The 18,395-nt window shown below is 56.5% G+C and overlaps 2 protein-coding genes across 2 annotated transcripts; one reads left to right on the top strand and one right to left on the bottom strand.

Moving 5' to 3' along the window:
• Positions 1-325: 325 nt before the first annotated feature.
• Positions 326-5,304, top strand: LOC118639226 (5-hydroxyisourate hydrolase-like). The gene is made up of 4 exons (XM_036275507.1): positions 326-424; positions 946-1,085; positions 2,065-2,200; positions 2,624-5,304. Exons 2-4 carry the CDS (start codon positions 955-957, stop codon positions 2,711-2,713), a joined length of 357 nt encoding a protein of 118 aa, XP_036131400.1. The 5' UTR covers positions 326-424; positions 946-954; the 3' UTR covers positions 2,714-5,304.
• Positions 3,116-17,281, bottom strand: GAS8 (growth arrest specific 8). Its single transcript, XM_036275506.1, has 11 exons — positions 17,238-17,281; positions 15,662-15,739; positions 13,257-13,454; positions 12,835-13,041; positions 10,218-10,272; positions 9,483-9,688; positions 8,870-9,037; positions 8,454-8,540; positions 6,669-6,878; positions 4,462-4,527; positions 3,116-3,265 (listed from the first exon to the last, which is right to left on the bottom strand). Exons 1-11 carry the CDS (start codon positions 17,238-17,240, stop codon positions 3,116-3,118), a joined length of 1,428 nt encoding a protein of 475 aa, XP_036131399.1. The 5' UTR covers positions 17,241-17,281.
• Positions 17,282-18,395: the final 1,114 nt, after the last annotated feature.

The raw sequence follows: 18,395 nt of genomic DNA, 5'->3' as shown, positions 1-18,395 counted from the left end.
TCCTCACTGCCCCTTTTCACTGATGGGGAAACTAAGGCACCGACACGAGGCCTGCTGGGGCAGTCAGACCCGTACGTGCCCTTGACCAGGGATCAGCTGGGGACCCTCTGCTGTGCTCCGACCACTGGGCACGTGCCCGACCTTTGAGAGGCTTCCACCAAAATCCTGACTGTCCCCGGACAGGAAAAAACAATCTACGTTAGTTCCGGGGCTGCTGCCGGGTGTCGGCTCAGGGTCCAACCTCCAGGCCCCCGGCCCCGCCCCGGCCCCGCCCCGCAGGCCCCGCCCCGCAGGCCCCGCCTCACTTCCGCCGGGAGGAGCCTGCGCCCCCGCAGGTCTGTGCGTCCCGGCTGCCCGCCTGCCCGTCCGAGCGAAGCTCCCGTGGCCCTGCCGGCCGCACCCAGATGGACCTCCCCCTGCTGTGGTCAGACACTTGGCTCCGGGGCCTGGGAGGTGACAGGGGCTGGACGGGGCGGCCGGGGAGGCCCCTCTGGGAGTGGCGGGCGGGCCTGCAGCGGCCACTTCGCGGGCATGAGCTCGGGGCCGGCCCCGCGGCTGCGCTCGCTCCGGCGACACCTGGGCTCCGCGGAGGTAGGGACTGAGGGTCCTGTCCCGTCCGCCTGGGCCTGAGGTCCCTGAGCCAGGGAGCACGGCGCTGAGTGTGGGTAACAGGGGGACCGGGTCTGGCCGGCACTGACCAGCCGTGTGTCAGGTGCACCGTCGTGGCCAGTGGCGGGGAGGGGGCCTTAGTGGAGACAGACGGGGTCGGCGTCGTTTACACTCATTTCAGTGTGTCCGCAGCGCAGCCTCATAGGGCTGGTCTGTGATCCCCCCACCCAGGGGCAGTTTGGGACTCTGTCCCCCGGGGCTGCTTGTTCGAAGGTGTTGCCTCACTGGGGCTGGTGTGGACACAAGGCTCTTCCTTGTCCCTCTCTCCTGGCCCAGGGCAGAGGTATGGAGCCAGTGAGCAGCCCGCTGACCACACATGTGCTGGACACTGCCTCAGGGCTCCCGGCCCAAGGCCTCTGTCTCCGCCTGTCCAGGCTCGAGGACCACGGCCAACAGTGGACTGAACTGAGGAAAAGGTAGGAGGTCTAGGGCAGCACCTGAGTCCAGACCACCTCCCCTCAGCACAGGGCTGTCCCCAGTTCTGGCCTGGAACAGGAGGTGAGGGACCCCAGAACGCCCAGGAGTGCGGCACTGATGGAGCCCCCCAGGGCCCCTGCTAACTCCTGGAGCCCTGTCCTCGGGCTACTCAGCCTCACTGTCACCAGGCAGCACGCTGAGCACTTTATTGCTGGTCTTTTATTCTCACTCCACCCTAATGACCCCTTTTATAGACTGGGAGAGGCTGCAAGAGGCAAGTCACAATCCACACCGTGCCTGGCAGCACCAGGCCCAGGCTGCTACCCCGTGCTCAGCTCTGCAGCTGAGCACTGCGGGGGGAAGCCCAGCCCAGGCTGGCATTGGGGCGCTTGGTTGCCCTGTGAGCAGGGGGCAGACGATCCATCTTGAGGGAGGCAGGCTCCTCTGCAGGTGGCAATGGGGATCTGAGCCCCAAAGGTTCAGGGCCTGAGGGTGTGGATCTCATCCCCTCCCAGTTCAGCTCCTCACAAAGACTGGGGGTCCAAGTCCTATCTGAGGGTCAGCTGTGGTCTTGGAAGAACACATGGAGTCCACTGGTGGGTCACATGGTCCCATTCCAAACCCCCAAAAGTGCTCTATGACCACAGTGCACATGCAGCTGGTGGACCGGGCGGTCTGAGCACCAGTGCACTGGGTGACTGGTGCACGCGGAACAGGGACTGGCCCAGAAAGCCACACGATAGATTGAATGAAAAATCCAGGTTATAAAACAATATGAATAGTATAATTTACTTTACATTTTTGTAAGTTTATAAATAAGCATACTTATGAATAGAAAAAATCTGGAAAAATATAGGTCAGATATAGTGATTACTGCTAGTCTGTCTCAAGTCAGGCTGCAGGGGTGTCTGAGGCTGTGGGGTATGGAGACCAGGAGAGCCAGGCAGGGGTACACCTCATCCCTTCTTCCCCCACTAGCTACACCAACCCCGATGGCCGCTGCCCTGGGCTCCTGCTGCCAGGGCAGATGAAGGTGGGCACCTACAAGCTGACCTTCGACACCGAGGGCTACTGGAAGAAAAGGGGGCAGGAAAGCTTCTACCCGTATGTGGAGGTGAGAGCCAAGGCCTGGCAAGAGGGTGGACGCCCGTGATTCATTGTGCCCCCAGGTTCTGCAGTGGGCAGTGTCCCTCCCCCCTCTCCCAGGGCAGTGATTTCACCTGCTTTGAACTTCCAGGAGAAAGGTGTCCCCGCCCCGCCCCGGGGTCAGGCTGTGGGGGGCAGGGAACAGGGTGACTCAGCCCCTGTGTACACAGGTGTTTACAAAGCCCTGTCCAACTCGCTGGGCCGAACCTTGCTGCCTCCCGCTTCACCTGGCTCTGCTCAGCAGGGGCCCTCAAGCCAAGTGCTTTCTCTGGGGGGGACCCGGCCTTGTCCACAGCCCTCACACCAGGTTTCCTGCTCACCACTGGGCTCCTGGCTCCCTGGGAGCATTGGGGTAAGGCCCTCACCCCCTCCTGGTGCTGTCTGTTCTCAGGTCGTTTTCACCATCACAGACGAGACCCACAAGTTCCATGTCCCCCTGCTGCTGAGCCCATGGTCCTACACCACCTACCGAGGGAGCTGACCACCTGGCCTGCGAGCACCGACGCCATCGCCACGGCCTGAGCCACCCCCAGCCCTCCAGAGTGGGCTCCAAGCTCCTCGTGGGGCTTAGGTCCCACTTCCTGTGGGAGGTTCTGGCCCCCGTCACCCAGCGGCAGCTGTGACTCAGGCATCAGTAAAGTCGGTGTGCTACCTGCAGGCTGCTGCAGTCACTGGGCAGAGCCTGGCCGGTGGGAGTGGGGGCCGCAGGGGCAGCTGAGGGGAGCAGACAGGCCGCGGAGCTGCTCCTGCCATAGTTGTGCAACAGGACACGCATCAAACGCGAAAAGCCTTCATTTGTGACCCAACAAATCCAAAATCATACACCTGCTGTCCGTGGTGTGTAAAAGGGCGTATCATGCAGGAACAGGTCCTAGCTGGGGGGCTACGTTGGGGTGCTCACGAGTCCAGCAGGGCCCTGGCCCAGGGTCTGCCCTATCACGGCCGTTTCTAGGGGCTTGAAGCCCACGTTGTCCAGGGGGATCCCGAAGGCCAGCAGCTTCGCCTCGTAGGTTCGCAGCAGGTCGTTGTGGGCCTGTGGGCACAGAGCAGTGTCGGAAGAGCAGGGGCCGCAGCAAGGGCTTGCCCGTGGGCCAGGGCAACTCCAAGGCTGACCCTCGCTTAGGCCACCAGCCCCATGGAGGGTGGGAGGGGGTGGTGGAAACCACAAAGAAGCCTGGTGGAGAGTGCGGGTGACCCCAACCCATCCCCGAACTCAGGTCTGGGCAACAGCACTGCCAGGGCCCAGGGACGTGGTTTCTGTTCCCTTCTCTGGAAAATGGATGTTTTTAAAAGGGTGACTTTCATCAGATGGCTGTAAGGGTTTGGAGAGGTTTGCACGAGAAATACTTGGAGCCTGGCCTGACTCCAGTAAAAGCTCCGAAGGGCACACTGTCCCTAACACTGTCAGGAAGAGGGTGTCAGGCTGGGGTCAGGACTTAGAGGGTGAACTGAGGCGCAGCTCCAGGGAGAACTTGGAGGCCGGGCTTGGCTCTTACCCTTCACTAGGGTACAGGCCTCCGACAATCAGAAACAACTTCCTCCCAAAGCTTCACAGACCAGTAGATGGCACCAGTTTTGTGTGTACAAGTATCAGGGTGCCAGGGATTCCAAGGGAAGGGTCCAGAGTGGCGGGCAAGGCTGAGCTGGGCCTAGGGAAGGCCCAGCATGCAGATGCCTTCTTGCAGCTGCACAGCCCAGGGCTGACGTGTGACAGCCAACAGGTGACGTCCAACACAGAACTGGGCACGTGAGTCACTCGTGGGCTGGCTGCTCTTGGCAAATGTGTCCACAGCAGCTCTGTGTCTGCATCACCACAGGCAGAGCACAGACAGAGCTATGGGCTCTGCTGCAGGGCCCAGGCCTCCTGGGCTCTTGGGACAGACGACATGGGGTCAAGGCACTCCCTGCTCCTCCCCAACTGCAGGAGTCCCTCGGTGCCAATGCCCATTTTATTTTTGGCACAGGAGCCTGCGCAGCTTTCATTAGACTTACAGAGGAATCGGAAAAGGTTAGACCTGCAACTGTTCCCTGCTGGGAGGGCAAGGAGCCTTAATCCAGGGGAGCAGAGGCCTCTCCCATCGCCCCAGAGGCCAGGTCAACACTGTGGTAGGTGAGGGTCAGACAAGGAGACAGGAAGAGCTGCTGGACAAGATCAGCTGCCCTCCCTCACCAGAGGTGCCCCAGGCCACATGTGGGGCGGGGCCCTGAAGGAAGGCGGGGCTCCCATACCTTGCACACCCGGGCCAGCTCATACTGTAGGTCCTTGATGGTACCGTTCTTCGATTCCAGAACGTCCTGGGGAGAGATGCAGACGTGAATTTGAGACCTGTTTTCAGACTGAGGCAGACAGGGCAGCCACGGGTCTGGTGTCCGGGGGCTCTGGCAGTGGCCCCAGATGCCCAGGGTGCAGCAGCCTGACCCCATCAATGTGCGCGTCCACATGGGAGGAGCCTGTGTGCAAAGGTCTCCCAGGGAGAAAGGAGACAGCACCTGCCTGGAAGGCTCGTGCTGAGAAGTTAGGGGCAGGCCTGCAGGGGTCCAATCAGGAAAGGCAAGAGCTGCAGTGACCCTTGTGGGCAGGACTGTTTTCAGTACCCCTCATCACACCCCTTGTGATTCACACAGAAATAGGTGCAGAGTCAGGGGTGATCCCCAGACCCAGGACCACAGCGCTGCCAGCCCAGACAAGGCCTTCTGTCCCTGCACTGCCTGAGCCCCCAGTGGCCCAGCCTGGTGACTCGGGCCCACAGGCACTGCGGCCCACTGCGCCAGGACATGGCGCGACCTCAATCGGCAACAAGTCCATCCTGCCCTGGCCTTTCCTGCAGTCCCTGTGGGCCCCTGGATCCAGTCTGTCCTGTCCAGAACCTTCCATAATCCCCCGCTGGCCCCAAACTCAGGGGCACAGCTGACAGCTTCAGAATCTCCCCCACCCGGCTGTCGCAGGTGCAGGCTCGGTGGGGGCAAGCAGTCTGCAGTGCTCTCAATACAGATGTGGTGCCCCGGCTGGTGTGGCCCAGTGCACTGAGCAACGTCCCCTGGACTGAGACCCAGGTTCAATTCCTGGTCAAGGCACATGCCATGCCCGGGTTGTGGGCTTGATCCCCAGTGGGGGGTGTGCAGGAGGCAGCCCATCAATGTTTGTCTCTCACATAGATGTTTCTCTCCCTTCCTCTCTCTAAAAAAATCAATAAAAAACAAACAAAAATTTGGCACAGATATGGTGACCTGACTGGTTCATCCTCTGGGCCCAGAGGCAGTGTGAGCTGACTGAACTGTATGTCGACAAATCACCTTGAAAATGCTGCCTGTTGTCCTGGCCAGTGTGGCTCAGTTGTAGCGTTGTCCCCTACACCGTAAGGAGGTGGTTCGATTCCCAGTCAAGGCACATAGCCAGGCTGCAGCACACCCAGGAGGCAACCATTCAATGTCTCTCTGTCTCTCTCTCTCCTTCCCTCTCTCCCTTCTGCCAAGCTCAATAAAAAAATAATTTATTTTTAATGCTACCTGTGCTACTTCTCAGAATAAAACACCCCTGAACCCAGATGGTGAGGAGGCCTTAAGCCTATGACCCAGATCTGTTTCTCCCTCAAGACTCATCAGCCTGGAGGGACCTGTCTCTGGGTCAGGCCTCCGATGGGGACACGAGGCCAGCTGCACACCTGCATCTGGCTCCAAGGTCCTCACGACCTGGCAGCACCAGGTCACCCAGCTGGAGCCTCAGCCACACCTTCTCTGGCAGCACCGAGACCCTCTGTCCCCCATCACCAGTTCTGTCTGTGACAGCCCCATCCCCCAAAACATTCCGGGGAGCGGAAGGACAAGGCCCGCCTGAGCGAGAGAGGCCCTGCAAGGTGCTGCTGGGGCTCTGCCTGCCGGGTCAAAGGCAGCAGCAGTCACTGTCCTGAGGCCTCATCTGTCTTGTCTGCTGTGGTCCCCGTGCCCAGGACAGTCCCAGGAGAGAAGAGCACCGTGAGTGACTGAATTCAAGTGAGCAGATGCTCTAGCCTCTGCCCAGATGCAACCCCTCCTGGGAAGCCCTCCCCAGCACCACCACAGCGGCCCACCCAGGCCTGTGTCTGGGTCGCCACCAGAGGCCCAAGGAGCTCAGGCCCAGAAGTTCAAGAACAGTTGAGACCCAGAGCCTGATGGGCTAAGCTGAACCCCTCCTGAGAAGTGGAACCAACAGCGAGCTCAGAGGATAGAAGGTGCTGAGCTCAAAGAGGGAACAGGGAGCCCTCAGACGAGTCAGAACCAGTGAGAGTGAGTGAGGGGGCCCCTCCCAGGGCTGAGCGAGCGTCTCCACTGGAAGGGTGGATGCTGGACATGCTCGAGGTCTCACCACGAAACAAGTGAGGCCTAGCCAGAGCCTCGGCCATCTGTGGGGGCAGGAGCACGAACGGCCCTGCTACCCCAGCAGCCCATTTGGGGCCTACCTCCAGCTTGCGGGACACCTGGGTCAGGGCCGCGGGGTCCAGGTTGGAGGCTGCCAGCACCTCGTTGAGCTGCAGCTCCTTCTTCTCCACGGTCGTGCTGAGGGCCTGCAGCTTGCGCTCCAGGATCAGGTTCTTGAAGCCGGTCTTCTGCTGCACCTCCAGGATGGCCGAGGTGAACTTCCTGTAGAGCTCGTCCCGCTCCCGCTGCACCTGAAGGGACGCCTCCCCTGGCCATCTTGCTGGCACGGAGCCTCCCACTCGCCCCTGGGCCAGAGCACGCCTTTCACGGTGCCGTCTGCCCACCCACAGCCTGGTGAGCCTGGGGCACATGCACCTACCGCAGCCCCCCCCCCCAAGAGTTAAAGGTGTGCAGCTGTCCACACCACGGAAGGCTGCAGACAACAGCACTTGGACCCTCCTCTAGGAAGGTGTCTCAGGAAGCAAGAGGCCACCTGGTAAGAACTGGACAGGCCCCAGAGGGGACATGCTGGCCTTGCCCTGAGTTTGGGCAATGGGCTCTGGACAGATAGGTCCCTGAACACCCCAGGTGAAATCCAGGGAACCAAACCAGCAACCAATGCTCGGGGCTGGGGGGCTCTTGGGGACCTAGTCTGTCAGCACCAGATCCTGCACCCCACGTGCTCCACACAGATCTGGAGCCAGCTGCCTGTCGGCCTGTGCAAGTGCGGCCATCTCCTCAGGCTGTTCCCTCTCTGTGCACTTGCACCAACCGAGAGTTTGTAGAAATGTGAAAAGTGAGCCCCCGTAACCCCACCTCCAGAGGCCATGACATCTGGTGACTCCTTCCCTCAGGATGCCCGTAGCCTGCAGGCGCCCCTGGGGCACCTCTGAGGACGAGTGTACATCTGACGCGCGTACTGGGTGCTCCTGCACACGGGTGGGACGGAGCTGGGCCCACGGCATACCCTGCACTAACAAACAGCTCACAAAGGTGGACTCGCTCTGCCCCGGGCAGACCCTGGACACTGCAAGGAGGGGCCTCTCGGACTCGCTGGAAATTTAAGAAAAGCACATCCAATGAGATACTCTCCACCAATCACATCAGCAAAGTTTAGAATTCGTGCGGAGCTGGTGCAGGCAGGAAGTGCCCCTCGGGCAATTTTGGTGACAGCAAAACTAAGAACAGCCCACTGGGCAGACCTATCCAAACCTGAATTCAAACCTCCGTCCCAGGAATCCCACCACCAGGAGCTGACTTTCCTAAGAGAGAGCGGAAGACGGGGCGGGGCTCACTGGGGACGGGCTGTGTGAGCAGCACACTCCCCGGCAGCTCGAGCATCAGGAGGCTGCCAAGCATGCAGTCTGGGAGGCCGCTGGACAGACCCACAGACAGAAAGCGCCGTGTGTAAGGCAGGAAGTCGTACCCACACTGGACACAAAGGAGGCATCTGGAGGGAGACGCGGAAGCTGTCACCGCTTGTGAGGACCAACACTGAGCAGCAGGGGACACACTCGTTTTTACTTGCAGACTCAGAATTCCACTCAGGACACTTCTTCACAATGTGTCATGACAGTTCAGTACCACAACCATGTGTGCAGAGGGAAAAGATGCTGGCCGGAGGGGCCAAGCTACCTCCGTATGTTTCAGAAGTGACCTGAGGGGACAGGTGGGCAAACTGCTCCCTACCAGGGACCTGCACTGTGTGAGACCCCCGGGCCTCCTGAGAACAGGCCACGGGTTTCTGCCTCGAGAGCTGCACAGAGCGAAGAGCGGACACCGGGAAAGGCCTGTCCCCAGCTGGGTCCAGGCTGCTGGCTGCTCACCTGGAGGAACCGCTGCTCCAGCACCTCGTGTTCCCACTGCAGGCTCTTGAGCTCTTTCTCAGTGACTTTCAAACGTGCCTTTGTGCACTGGAGAGAAATGGGGCAGAAAACACTCAGAACTCAGGCCGGCACGTGAGGAGGCTCCTGGATATGGGAGGCCACAAATAACCACCAGAAAGAACTGGTCAAAGATGCAAGTGGCTCAGCCCCACTGGGTGTGTTGTGGGCACACCTGTCTCCCAGGACATGCACCAACTAGACGCCCCAGGTCTCCAGTCACAGAAAACTGAGAATCAGACCCCCTCCTGCCCTCAGGGCCAAGCCCTTCATGAGCCTCAGGAGACATCTCGCTGATGCCCCTTCTCTCCTGAGCCCAGAGGGAGCCAAGGAGGGAGGTGAATGCGGGCGACACTCACAACCAGGAGATGCTTGTCCCTCTCGTGGTCACCCAACTTCTTCTGCATCTCGCTCATCTCCTCCCGGGCCTTCTGCAGCGGCTCGGCCAGGCGCCGGTTCTGCGTAGACACCTCCAGCATCTCCTTCTCGAGGTATTCCTCCTTCTTCCGCATGTCCTCCATCTGCTCCTGTTGGCACAGGGCAGGTGCGGGAGGGCTCAGCAGGCTGCAAGCTCACCTGCCAAGAAACGCGTCCTGCCACTGCCGGCACGCAGACCACCCAGACACCACTTTGCTCAATTTTCACTTACTCTGAATGTTCTAGGAATGCAGTTTCCACAAGATCACGATTTGTTCGGGTGCCCTGAACATTGTGGCACTGTGGAAACTGGTGACAAGGACACCTGCCCACGCCTCCACACGGGCTGCCTGCCTGAGCCTTCACCCATCAGAACATGCACCACCCTATTCGTCCCCTGCCCTGCGTCAGGCAACAGCCTGGTTTCAGCTACAGGTACAGAGAGTCTACACGTCCTTGAGAGTTTAATCAAGGACATTATCAAAATTATTTCTATAGTGGGTATTGGGTCTGATGGGCCAGGAGCTGTGTCCGCCCCGGCGTGGCTCGCAGCACCTTGAGGGAGTTGATGAGGGCCAGGTTGTTGAGGGTGATGTCGTTGTAGTAATTCTTCATGTCTGTGAAGGCCTCCTCGTGCCGCTGCATCAGCGTGCTGATCTGGCCGTTCTTCCTCTCCTCCACTTCGTGGATCTCGGTCTTTCTCCGCAGGTCGAGCTCATCCCTCAGCATCTTCATCTTTTTATCGTACTTGGTCTCGATGTCTGAAAGGCAGCACACACGGCAGCTTAGCAGAGCAGCACAGCCAGCAGGACCAAGGCCGCAGACAAACTGCCCGAGAGCGGGTGGCTTCCAGAGCATTTCTGACGCGCAGAGGAAATGTTCGGCGTACACCCGTCTGCGGGGCTTTGCCTGCGGCAGCCGGTCCCAGTGGCCACCAGTATCCATCCGGTCACAGCACAGGGCTTTGTTCTAAACCAGACAGACCTCCTCAGGCCAGGAGCCGTGGGAAAAGCTATTCCAAGAATGCTGCCCACGAGACTGAATGACCACCCCTGCCCCTGCCACCCATCTGTGCAGGAGTGGGGAAGTGGGTGGCGACCACGGCCTCCCCAGCTGACATGGAAATAACTTGTTCTGGGATTCTGAAAGGTCCATCAACCTTGAAAACTACCAGATTCTCTCTCGCCGCATATCTGGGCTGTTCTGACCGGGTTTACCAGCCCTGAGGTCACAAGCCCCGAGGTCAGTGACTTTCCGATGGGGGGGCTCCGCAGGCAGTGAAACACTGACCTCGCACTTGCCTCTCAAAGTCATTCCGCATCTTGGTGATCTCCTCGGTGTGCTTCTGCAAGGGCGGAAGCAGGCGTTACCAAGTGACAGAGAAGCCACTCGCTCAGGCTGGCCCTGCACCTCACTGCCACAGGAACCTCAGCTCCGGGAACCCTCTGTTTCTGGGGGGTCCCTCATCTCCCAGCTCGTGAACCATGCCCAGAATAACATGGTTCTGGTAACTTCCACGTTTCAGAGCTCACTTCCCTTGGCTGAAGTCAGCTCTGAGCTTGAGAAAATGTTAACAGACATTCCAAGCACTGACTGCATCCGGCCCCTTGCCTGGCCCACCTGCAGGATGGAGAGCCGTGGCCACATCCACACAGCCCCGCCCGCTCCTCCAGGTGCCTGCTCACCTACCCTCGCTGTGGCTTAGAGCAACGTTAAACATTATTTCAATAGATAGTTACTATATAAAAATTCGGAATAAAAAAAGATTAGTTAGCCCTGGCCGGTTTGGCTCAGCAGTTAGAGCGTCCGCCTGCGGTCCGGAGAGACCCGGGTTCGGTTCCCGCTAAGGGCACGTAATTCGGTTGCAGTTTGTCCCCGGCCCTGGTTGGTCGTGCGGGTGGCAGCCACTCGATGTGTCCCTTCACGTCGATGTTTCCCTCTCTCTCTCTTCCTCTCTCTCCCTCCTACTCTATCTGTACAAAAAATGGAAAAATGTCCTCGGATGAGGATAAAAAAAAAAAAAAGGTTAGTTAATTTTATAGCAGTACTTTTACACAAGAGGGAACTCTGACCACATCCCTAACATATATGCAGGCCTTGGGTAAGCAGACAGGAAAGAGCAGACTGTTCCTGACAGGCCAACACTTCAGCACCCTCAGACTTTGCTACAAACTGCAATTTCACTGTTTTTCCAGACACATGTGTATCTTGAGGCTGCCTTCCCATGAGACACGTGTTGACAAAAATCTTCTCAACCTGCAGCCAGGAAGAACCTCTGAAAACCAAAGGCAGACACACTCTCCCTCTGCCCAAACCCCCCACAGCCTCTGACTCAGGGTCGAAGCCCAGGCCTCCTGAGGCCAACAAGCTCTGACCTACCTGCTCCTCTGGCCTTCGTGCTGGCCCCTCCCCTACCTCTTCTCCTGGCCTGGTCCCCCCAGCCTGGCCCAGCCCTTACTCCTTTGCCCAAATGTCACCTGCTTAGTGAGGAATTCCCAGAACTCCCTGCAGAAAAACACGCTCACTCTCATTCCCAGCAGCCCAGGGACGTGCTGCACATCTGGACACGTTATTGGTCTTCTTCGTTATGTGTGGTTTCTCCTTTGCAGACCACATGCCACATGTGGAAAGGCTTTGGTCAGTCCTCTCCAGAGATCAGAACGGGGCCTGGCACCTTACGGGCACATAGCTAACAAATTCCAACCTCTACATAGAACTGCCCCCACCAGCCTCCCTCAGAATGGACCGAAAGCTCTCAAAAGTCAGCTGGGCCCTGGCTAGTTTGCTCAGTGTTAGAGCATTGGCCCAAGCATTGGCCCGTGGACCAACGAGTCTCAGGTTCAATTCCGGTCAAGGGCACATACCTCGGTTGTGGTTTGTCCCCGGCCCTGGTTGGGGTCATGTGGGAGGCAACCAGTCGATATGTCCCTCTCATGTCAATGTTTCTCTCTCTCTCTCTCTCTCTCTCTCTCTCTCCCCGTTCCTCTCTCTCTATCTGAAGATAAATTGAAAAATATCCTTAGGTGAGAAAAAAAAAAACCCTGGCCAGTTTGCTCAGTGGTTAAGAGCGTCGGCCCGCGGACAAGACACACCCAGGTTCGGTTCCCACTAAGGGCAAGTACCTCAGTTGCAATTTGCCCTCAGCCCCGGTTAGGGTCATGTGGGTGACAGCCAGTCGATGTGTCTCTCTCACATGGATGTTTCTCTCTCTCTGTTCCTCCCTCTCTCCCTCCCCCTCGATCTGATGATAAAAATGCAAAAGTGTCCTAGAGTGAGGATAAAAAAATAAAATTAAAAAAAGGCCCTGGCCGGTTTGGCTCAGCAGTTAGAGCGTCGGCCTGCGGTCCGGAGAGACCCGGGTTCGGTCCCCGCTAAGGGCATGTAACTCGGTTGCAGTTTGTCCCCAGCCCTGGTTGGGTCGTGCGGGTGGCAACCACTTGATGTGTCCCTTTTACGTTGATGTCTCTCTCTCTTCCTCTCTCTCCTTCCCACTCTATCTGAACAAAAAATGGAAAGATGTCCTCGGGTGAGGATTAAAAAAAAAAAGAAAAATAGTCAGCCAGGTGTTCATGAGCCCAGCATGCATGACAAACTGCCGTGGCCACCGTGGACTGGCGTGCTGAGCACTTCAATGGCTGTGTTCCGAACGCACCTGACACATCCTGGGAGAGATTTGGGGGTCAGGTGTCGGCAGCACCTGCACAGGAGACCTGAGCTGCTTTTCCTCACGTCAATCTGTTGCTCAAGTCTGAGACAGGATTCTGCACTTGGCCCCAAAGCGAGTCTGCTTGGCTGCATGCTTTGTAAAAAAAATATTTCAATTAACTGCCAAAATGCGGGAGTTTTTTAAGAAAAATGAGAATTCCCAGTTGCTGCTGAACACCCAGCAGCCAGCTGATGTACCCACCAGCCGCAGGTTCTTCACCACCACCTCGTTTGCCAGCTCCTGCTCCTTGAGCTCCACCTTCAGCACCCGCATGTCCTTGCGCAGCGAACCCTCCTGTGTGCGGTGCTCCTTCTGGGCCAGCTTCATGGCCACAGTGCCCTCGGCCTTCATCTCCGTCAGGTTGTTCTGATGCTCGTACAGCAGGTGCTTCACCTTCTGCTTGTAGACCTGCAGGCAGGAGGAGCCACCTGCTCACCAGCACACACACTTACACACACACCCCTGCACACACATGTTCACCTACATGTGTAAAAAACACCGTCGGGTTCTCAGTGTAAAGGACACAAGCAGAGGGCTGTGACCCCAAAGCCAGGAGAGGAAATGCCCCTCATCCCACCCAGCATCGCAGCAGCGACTCCAGGGGAACAGGGGGCCCCACTCACCTTGATCTCCACCTGGTGCCTCTCCTCAGCCTCCTCCATCTCCCGGTCTTTGTTCCGAAGCTCAGCCTTCTTCTCCTCCAGCTGCCTCCGCGTGATCTCCCAGAAGGTGTGGATCTTGTCCCGTTCCAGCTGGAAGTAATTGCGTTCCTCCCGCTCCCGGTCCAGCTCCTCCCGGATGCGGGCGATGTGCCCCTCCACCTGCGGGCAGAGCGAGCCTGAGAGGGACCCAGCAGAGCCCACCCACCTGAGGGGCACACAGGAGGAACAAGGCAAGCAAGACAGAGGGGCCGCTCTCATCTAAAAGTACGTAACAGCCCTGGCCGGTTTGGCTCAGCAGTTACAGGCCAGAGTCACAGGTTCGATTCCAGTCAAGGGCACATACCTTGGTTGAGTTAGTCCCTGGCCCTGGTTGGGTTCGTGCAGGAGGCAATCACTCAATGTATCTCTCTCACATCGATGTTTCTCTTTTTCTCTCCCTCTCTCTTCCTCCCTCCCTCCCTCCCACTCTATCTGAAGATGAATGGAGGAATATCCTCAGGTGAGGATTAAAACAAACAACGTAATATTCTCAAGTAAGGAGATAAAGCACAGTACGAGGAAGGCTCCAAGGACAGGATACTTTTAGTAAATAGAAAAAAATCTCTGAATTTTGCCAATAATCATAAAATGATTATATATTTTCACCCATTTATGGGAATTTATACTCAGAAAATTTCACAAAAGAACACAAGAACTTTCTCCTCAAAGATATTAGCCATACCATTATTAAAACAGCAAAAATTTTTAATGAAACGATCTAAGATGATTTTAAATACAAAAATGGTTGAAAATTAAACTCTATCAACTAGAAGATTATACAGCCCAAATATACATAGATATGAAAATGATATAGCAGCTTAAAGATTTTTGCCATCACTCAATACATAGATTTCTCATAAAATGCAGATTTCTAGCTTATCCCTTAAAATCAGAAAGCAGAAGGCCCTGGAGCCCAATGCCACAGGCTGCCTGTCCACTGAAATGACTGCAGCTGCCCAGGGCTCTCTCTGGCCTGGACCCTGGGCACTTCGGAGGTGTCCGTGCCTCTGCAAACCGACCACTGCACGTCAGTGCAGACTCCTCAGGGACAGGGAGTAAACAGGGAGACAAGAGACAACTCTACTGTTGGGGCAATGCAGTGTACAGCCCAGAGATCTCTCCTGAACACAGACTGGGCCCACTACCCTCTGCTTAAACAGCTAACAGTTTCCCTGCATGTACAGTTAAGTCCTCACTCAACGTCACCGACAGGTTCTGCAGCTTTAAGAGAAACGTGTAAGGAAACCAATTTTACCACTGGCTGACACAACAAGAGTTAAGTTCCTCTGATGTCTTATCAACATGATAACAATACCTTTTTAAGGACCTGCTGTAAAATAAAGCCACTCTTACCATCAAGGGCCCTTGCTCAACATCAACTTCAGCTCCTATGAGACACTATTACCTGCTTTGTATTTATTTTTATCTCAAAAGTATCCAAAGACAGTAAGGGTGTGACACTGGCACCCAGCTGGCACAGAGCACTCAGGCCCATGGCAGACGCACACAGGTGGCCGCCAGAAACCCGGAGCCTGGAGCGGGTACCAGTTCACGTGCATGGCTGGCCACGTGCTGCAGTTTCCAGGCGCCTTTTAATTAAAATCGTAATTACGTAATTATATTATCTAGCCCCTACCTTCACCAACATGGACAAGTGGCTTAAAATAATTCCCAATGTTGCCCTGGCCGGTTTTGCTCAGTGGTTAGAGCATCGGCCTGCGGTCTAGAGAGACCCGGGTTCAGTTCCCGCTAAGGACATGTACCTCGGTTGTAGTTTGTCCCCGGCCCCTGTTGGTGTCACATGGGTGGCGACCACGCGATGTGTCTCTCTCACATCGATGTTTCTCTCTTCCTCCCTCCCACTCTATCTGAACAAAATATCAAAACATTTCCTCGGCTGAGGATAAAATATAATAATTCCCAGTGTTTACCAGTAAACAAAACAAACAAGAATACGATGACGCATGTACTATGAGAACCACTATGGAAGCATCAGGTCAATAAAAGGGTAAGACTGAAAGAAAAAACAAAAAAATGAAAAATAGCTTTTATATCAGAAAAAAACATTTCCTCCCACATTCCTAACACCCTATTAAAAAGTTCTTCAATGCTGTGCTTGAGAGCTTTGGAGCTGATGGGGAGGGACATGCTGGTCAGACAGAACTGCAGGAGCCAGACTGAGGGATGAGCACAGACTACAGGGCAGGATGAGGGGTGCACTGATCCGACGGATGTTCATACAGACAAACAGCCAGAGAGAGGAGATGAAACAGCAACCACCCACCCACCCACCCGACCCCAGGACTGCACAGGGCCGACCCACTCACCTGCTCCTTGCTCATGTCCTCCGGAGCGAGCCCATCAACAACTGGGGTACCTTTGCCTTTCCCTTTCTTTTTGGGTGCCTTGGGTTAAAGAAGAGATACTTGGATAAGGAAGGGAGGCTTTGGGTGATGACTTCACTTTCAGCCTGGCTCTGACTCCCTCCAGGGTCATCAGGAGAAGAGTACCTACTCTGGAACCCCCCTCTCCTGCCCATGGTCTCGTGCTCCCATTGGCAGCACACACATTCTGCCCTGAAGTTCCTTAACCACATTCACATTCTATGCTGACACCTTTGAGAAGCAAGGAGAAATCTTCCATTTCAGAAGAGAACATTTTCTCCCTCTGAAAGGAAGGGAAGGGAACTTGACCAAATCCACTCCTTGGTACACAGCAGAGACCACCTTGGTGTGGATGTAAAATTTACTTGGCCTCAATCAGAACCCCGATACCAGTGTCAAATGTTACCATGTTGGCTATGATGTTTGGTAACCACCACAGAGAAACCTGCAAGAAGCTTGTGTTGGGGGAAATGCCTCCACAGCAATGATCAGAGATGGCAACATGAGACTTTCTTCCGAATACAAACTCCTTCAGAGAGCCCGGCCCGGGGAGCCAGCAGACAGCGCCCACTGTGAGCTCCCTGCCTGGTTCCCTGCTGCTCTGGCCACTCGCCTCCTTCCACCGACTTGGACTTCCACATCGCTCCCCTCCCGAGTGCCGCTCAGACAGACACTGAATTTCCCAGTCCTTCCCATCCGCCCTCACTGCTCAGCTGTCTGTGGCCCACGCTTGGGTGTGTCTACATGTTTCTGTAACATTTTTATTACAAAAAAAAATGTGAATTTTAGAAAATGTACAGAAGCAAAAAGAAACAAGGAAGATCATCCATATCCCTCAAGCTAGTAATAGGTAGAAGTATTTGGTGGCCTTTTTTCAGTTGATTTTCAAAGACCTGTCCACTGAAATTTTCACTCCAGGACTAATATCTCTAGTCCAAGAAGTTCACCCACCAGAAGTCTCTGGACACTTAGCGTCTGGGACATTCACAGCCAACTGCAGAGGCGCCCCACAGTCACATCCTCTCCACCAGCTGCCTGCCTGGAAACTGAGTTACTGGCACCCCCCTCCTACGTGGGGGTGCAGCTGAGGGCTCAAGTACATGAATCAGACAGATGAGGCCTGACAGCTCCAAGCCTCTCCGAGCCTCTCCAAGGAGCTAGCAGTCCTGTACCCCTTGATGCAGAGGGACCTCCAGCCACCCTGGAATGCCCCAGGTTCTCCATCACGGAAACTGGGGGTCCTAGGGTATCCCCTACACCCCAGTGTCCTACATGGGGACACGGTGTGCCCAAGATCCCCGGAAGATCCCAAGCTCTCTCTTCTGGACACATCAGACTTTGGGGTTTGTCCAAAGACCGCCCCGGTGAACACTGGACCCTGGAGAGCCCAGATCTCTCGGCTACAAGTGCGTGCGGACCCGGGACCCTCCCCACGGGACGTCGCCACGGGAGCAGCAAGGTCTCGGTTCCCGGGGCCCAGCTCCAGGCCTCCCCGGCGGGGTCTCTGCGCGCCGCTCACCATGGCTCCAGACGTCCGGGCCCCGCAGCGACCCGCAGACAAAAGCGCCCGCCGGGCGGCGGCTGCGTCGTCTCCTAGCAACCGCTGGGCGGGCCGCGGGAAGCACCGACGATCCTCGCGAGACTCCGCCGCGCCACACGCCCTGGCAACGCGCTCGGGGCTCGGGCTCCCCACGCGGGCTCCCCACGCGAGTACCACGCTGCGGGGGTCGGGCAGGTCTTGCCTGCAGCCCGACAGCATGCACGTTCTTGATCTCCCCGGCGACCCGAAACGCGTGTCGTGGCGGGATATACGGGTGCCTCGCCGGACCCCCGCTGTTTCGTCCACTCGGACCCCCAGTGCGTGGGACAGCGCACAGCAGGCGCTGGATGGAGATGCCTTCGGTGGCGCCCAACTGTGCCCAGTGGCCGAGCCCACCCTGCACCTCGAGGTCGCTGGATGGTTCCCGTCAGGGCACCTGCCAGGTTGTGGGCCAGATCCCCAGGGGGCATGCGGGAGGCGGCCAGTCGACCGGTTCTCTCTCACCATCGATGCTTCTCTCTCTCCCTTCCTCTCTAAAATCAATAAAGGCGAATAAACAAATTTTAATGCCTTCAATGAAGGAAGGAGGGAAGGAAGGAGGGAGAAATTATCCAATTTAGATTCAAATTTGGGCTGAGTCTCTGCCCCTGAGCATGACCTCACCCTGCTCACCTTTGAAAACGTCTTCCCTGCTGGGCTGGTGAGGGTAAGAGACAGCCAGGGTTCCACAAACCATCTGAAGGAAAAACTTAAGGAGGCCCCAAAGGTTTGAAATCAGCAAGTGTCCCCGTCACAAAAGTAAACTGCTCATCCTGGAAAGGCCTCCTCTGGGGCCCCTGTTCTCATGATGAGGAAACACTAGACACCTCTGCCTGAAGATTCCAGACAGGCAGAAAAAAAAATGTTATCAGTTCTTTTCCTAACCAGGTGATATCTCCAATCCCTACCCCTACACTACTACCTGCATGTATCACTCAGTGTCACCCAGAAGTCTGTGTTTGTCATAAGCAGGTGCCCATCTTTACACACCATTTATGGTCTCTCTTTTTTTCCTACACTCTCAACGTTAACATCTTCCTAACTAATGATTTTGCAGCAGGTGTTTTCATCTGTTTGGAGATGAAGAGTCCACAGTCT

This window comes from Molossus molossus, unplaced genomic scaffold (genome assembly GCF_014108415.1).
Source record: "Molossus molossus isolate mMolMol1 unplaced genomic scaffold, mMolMol1.p scaffold_m16_p_21, whole genome shotgun sequence".
NCBI lineage: Eukaryota > Metazoa > Chordata > Mammalia > Chiroptera > Molossidae > Molossus > Molossus molossus.
The sequence above is the reverse complement of the archived record's forward strand: the minus strand, read 5'-3'. Positions and strand labels throughout refer to the sequence as shown.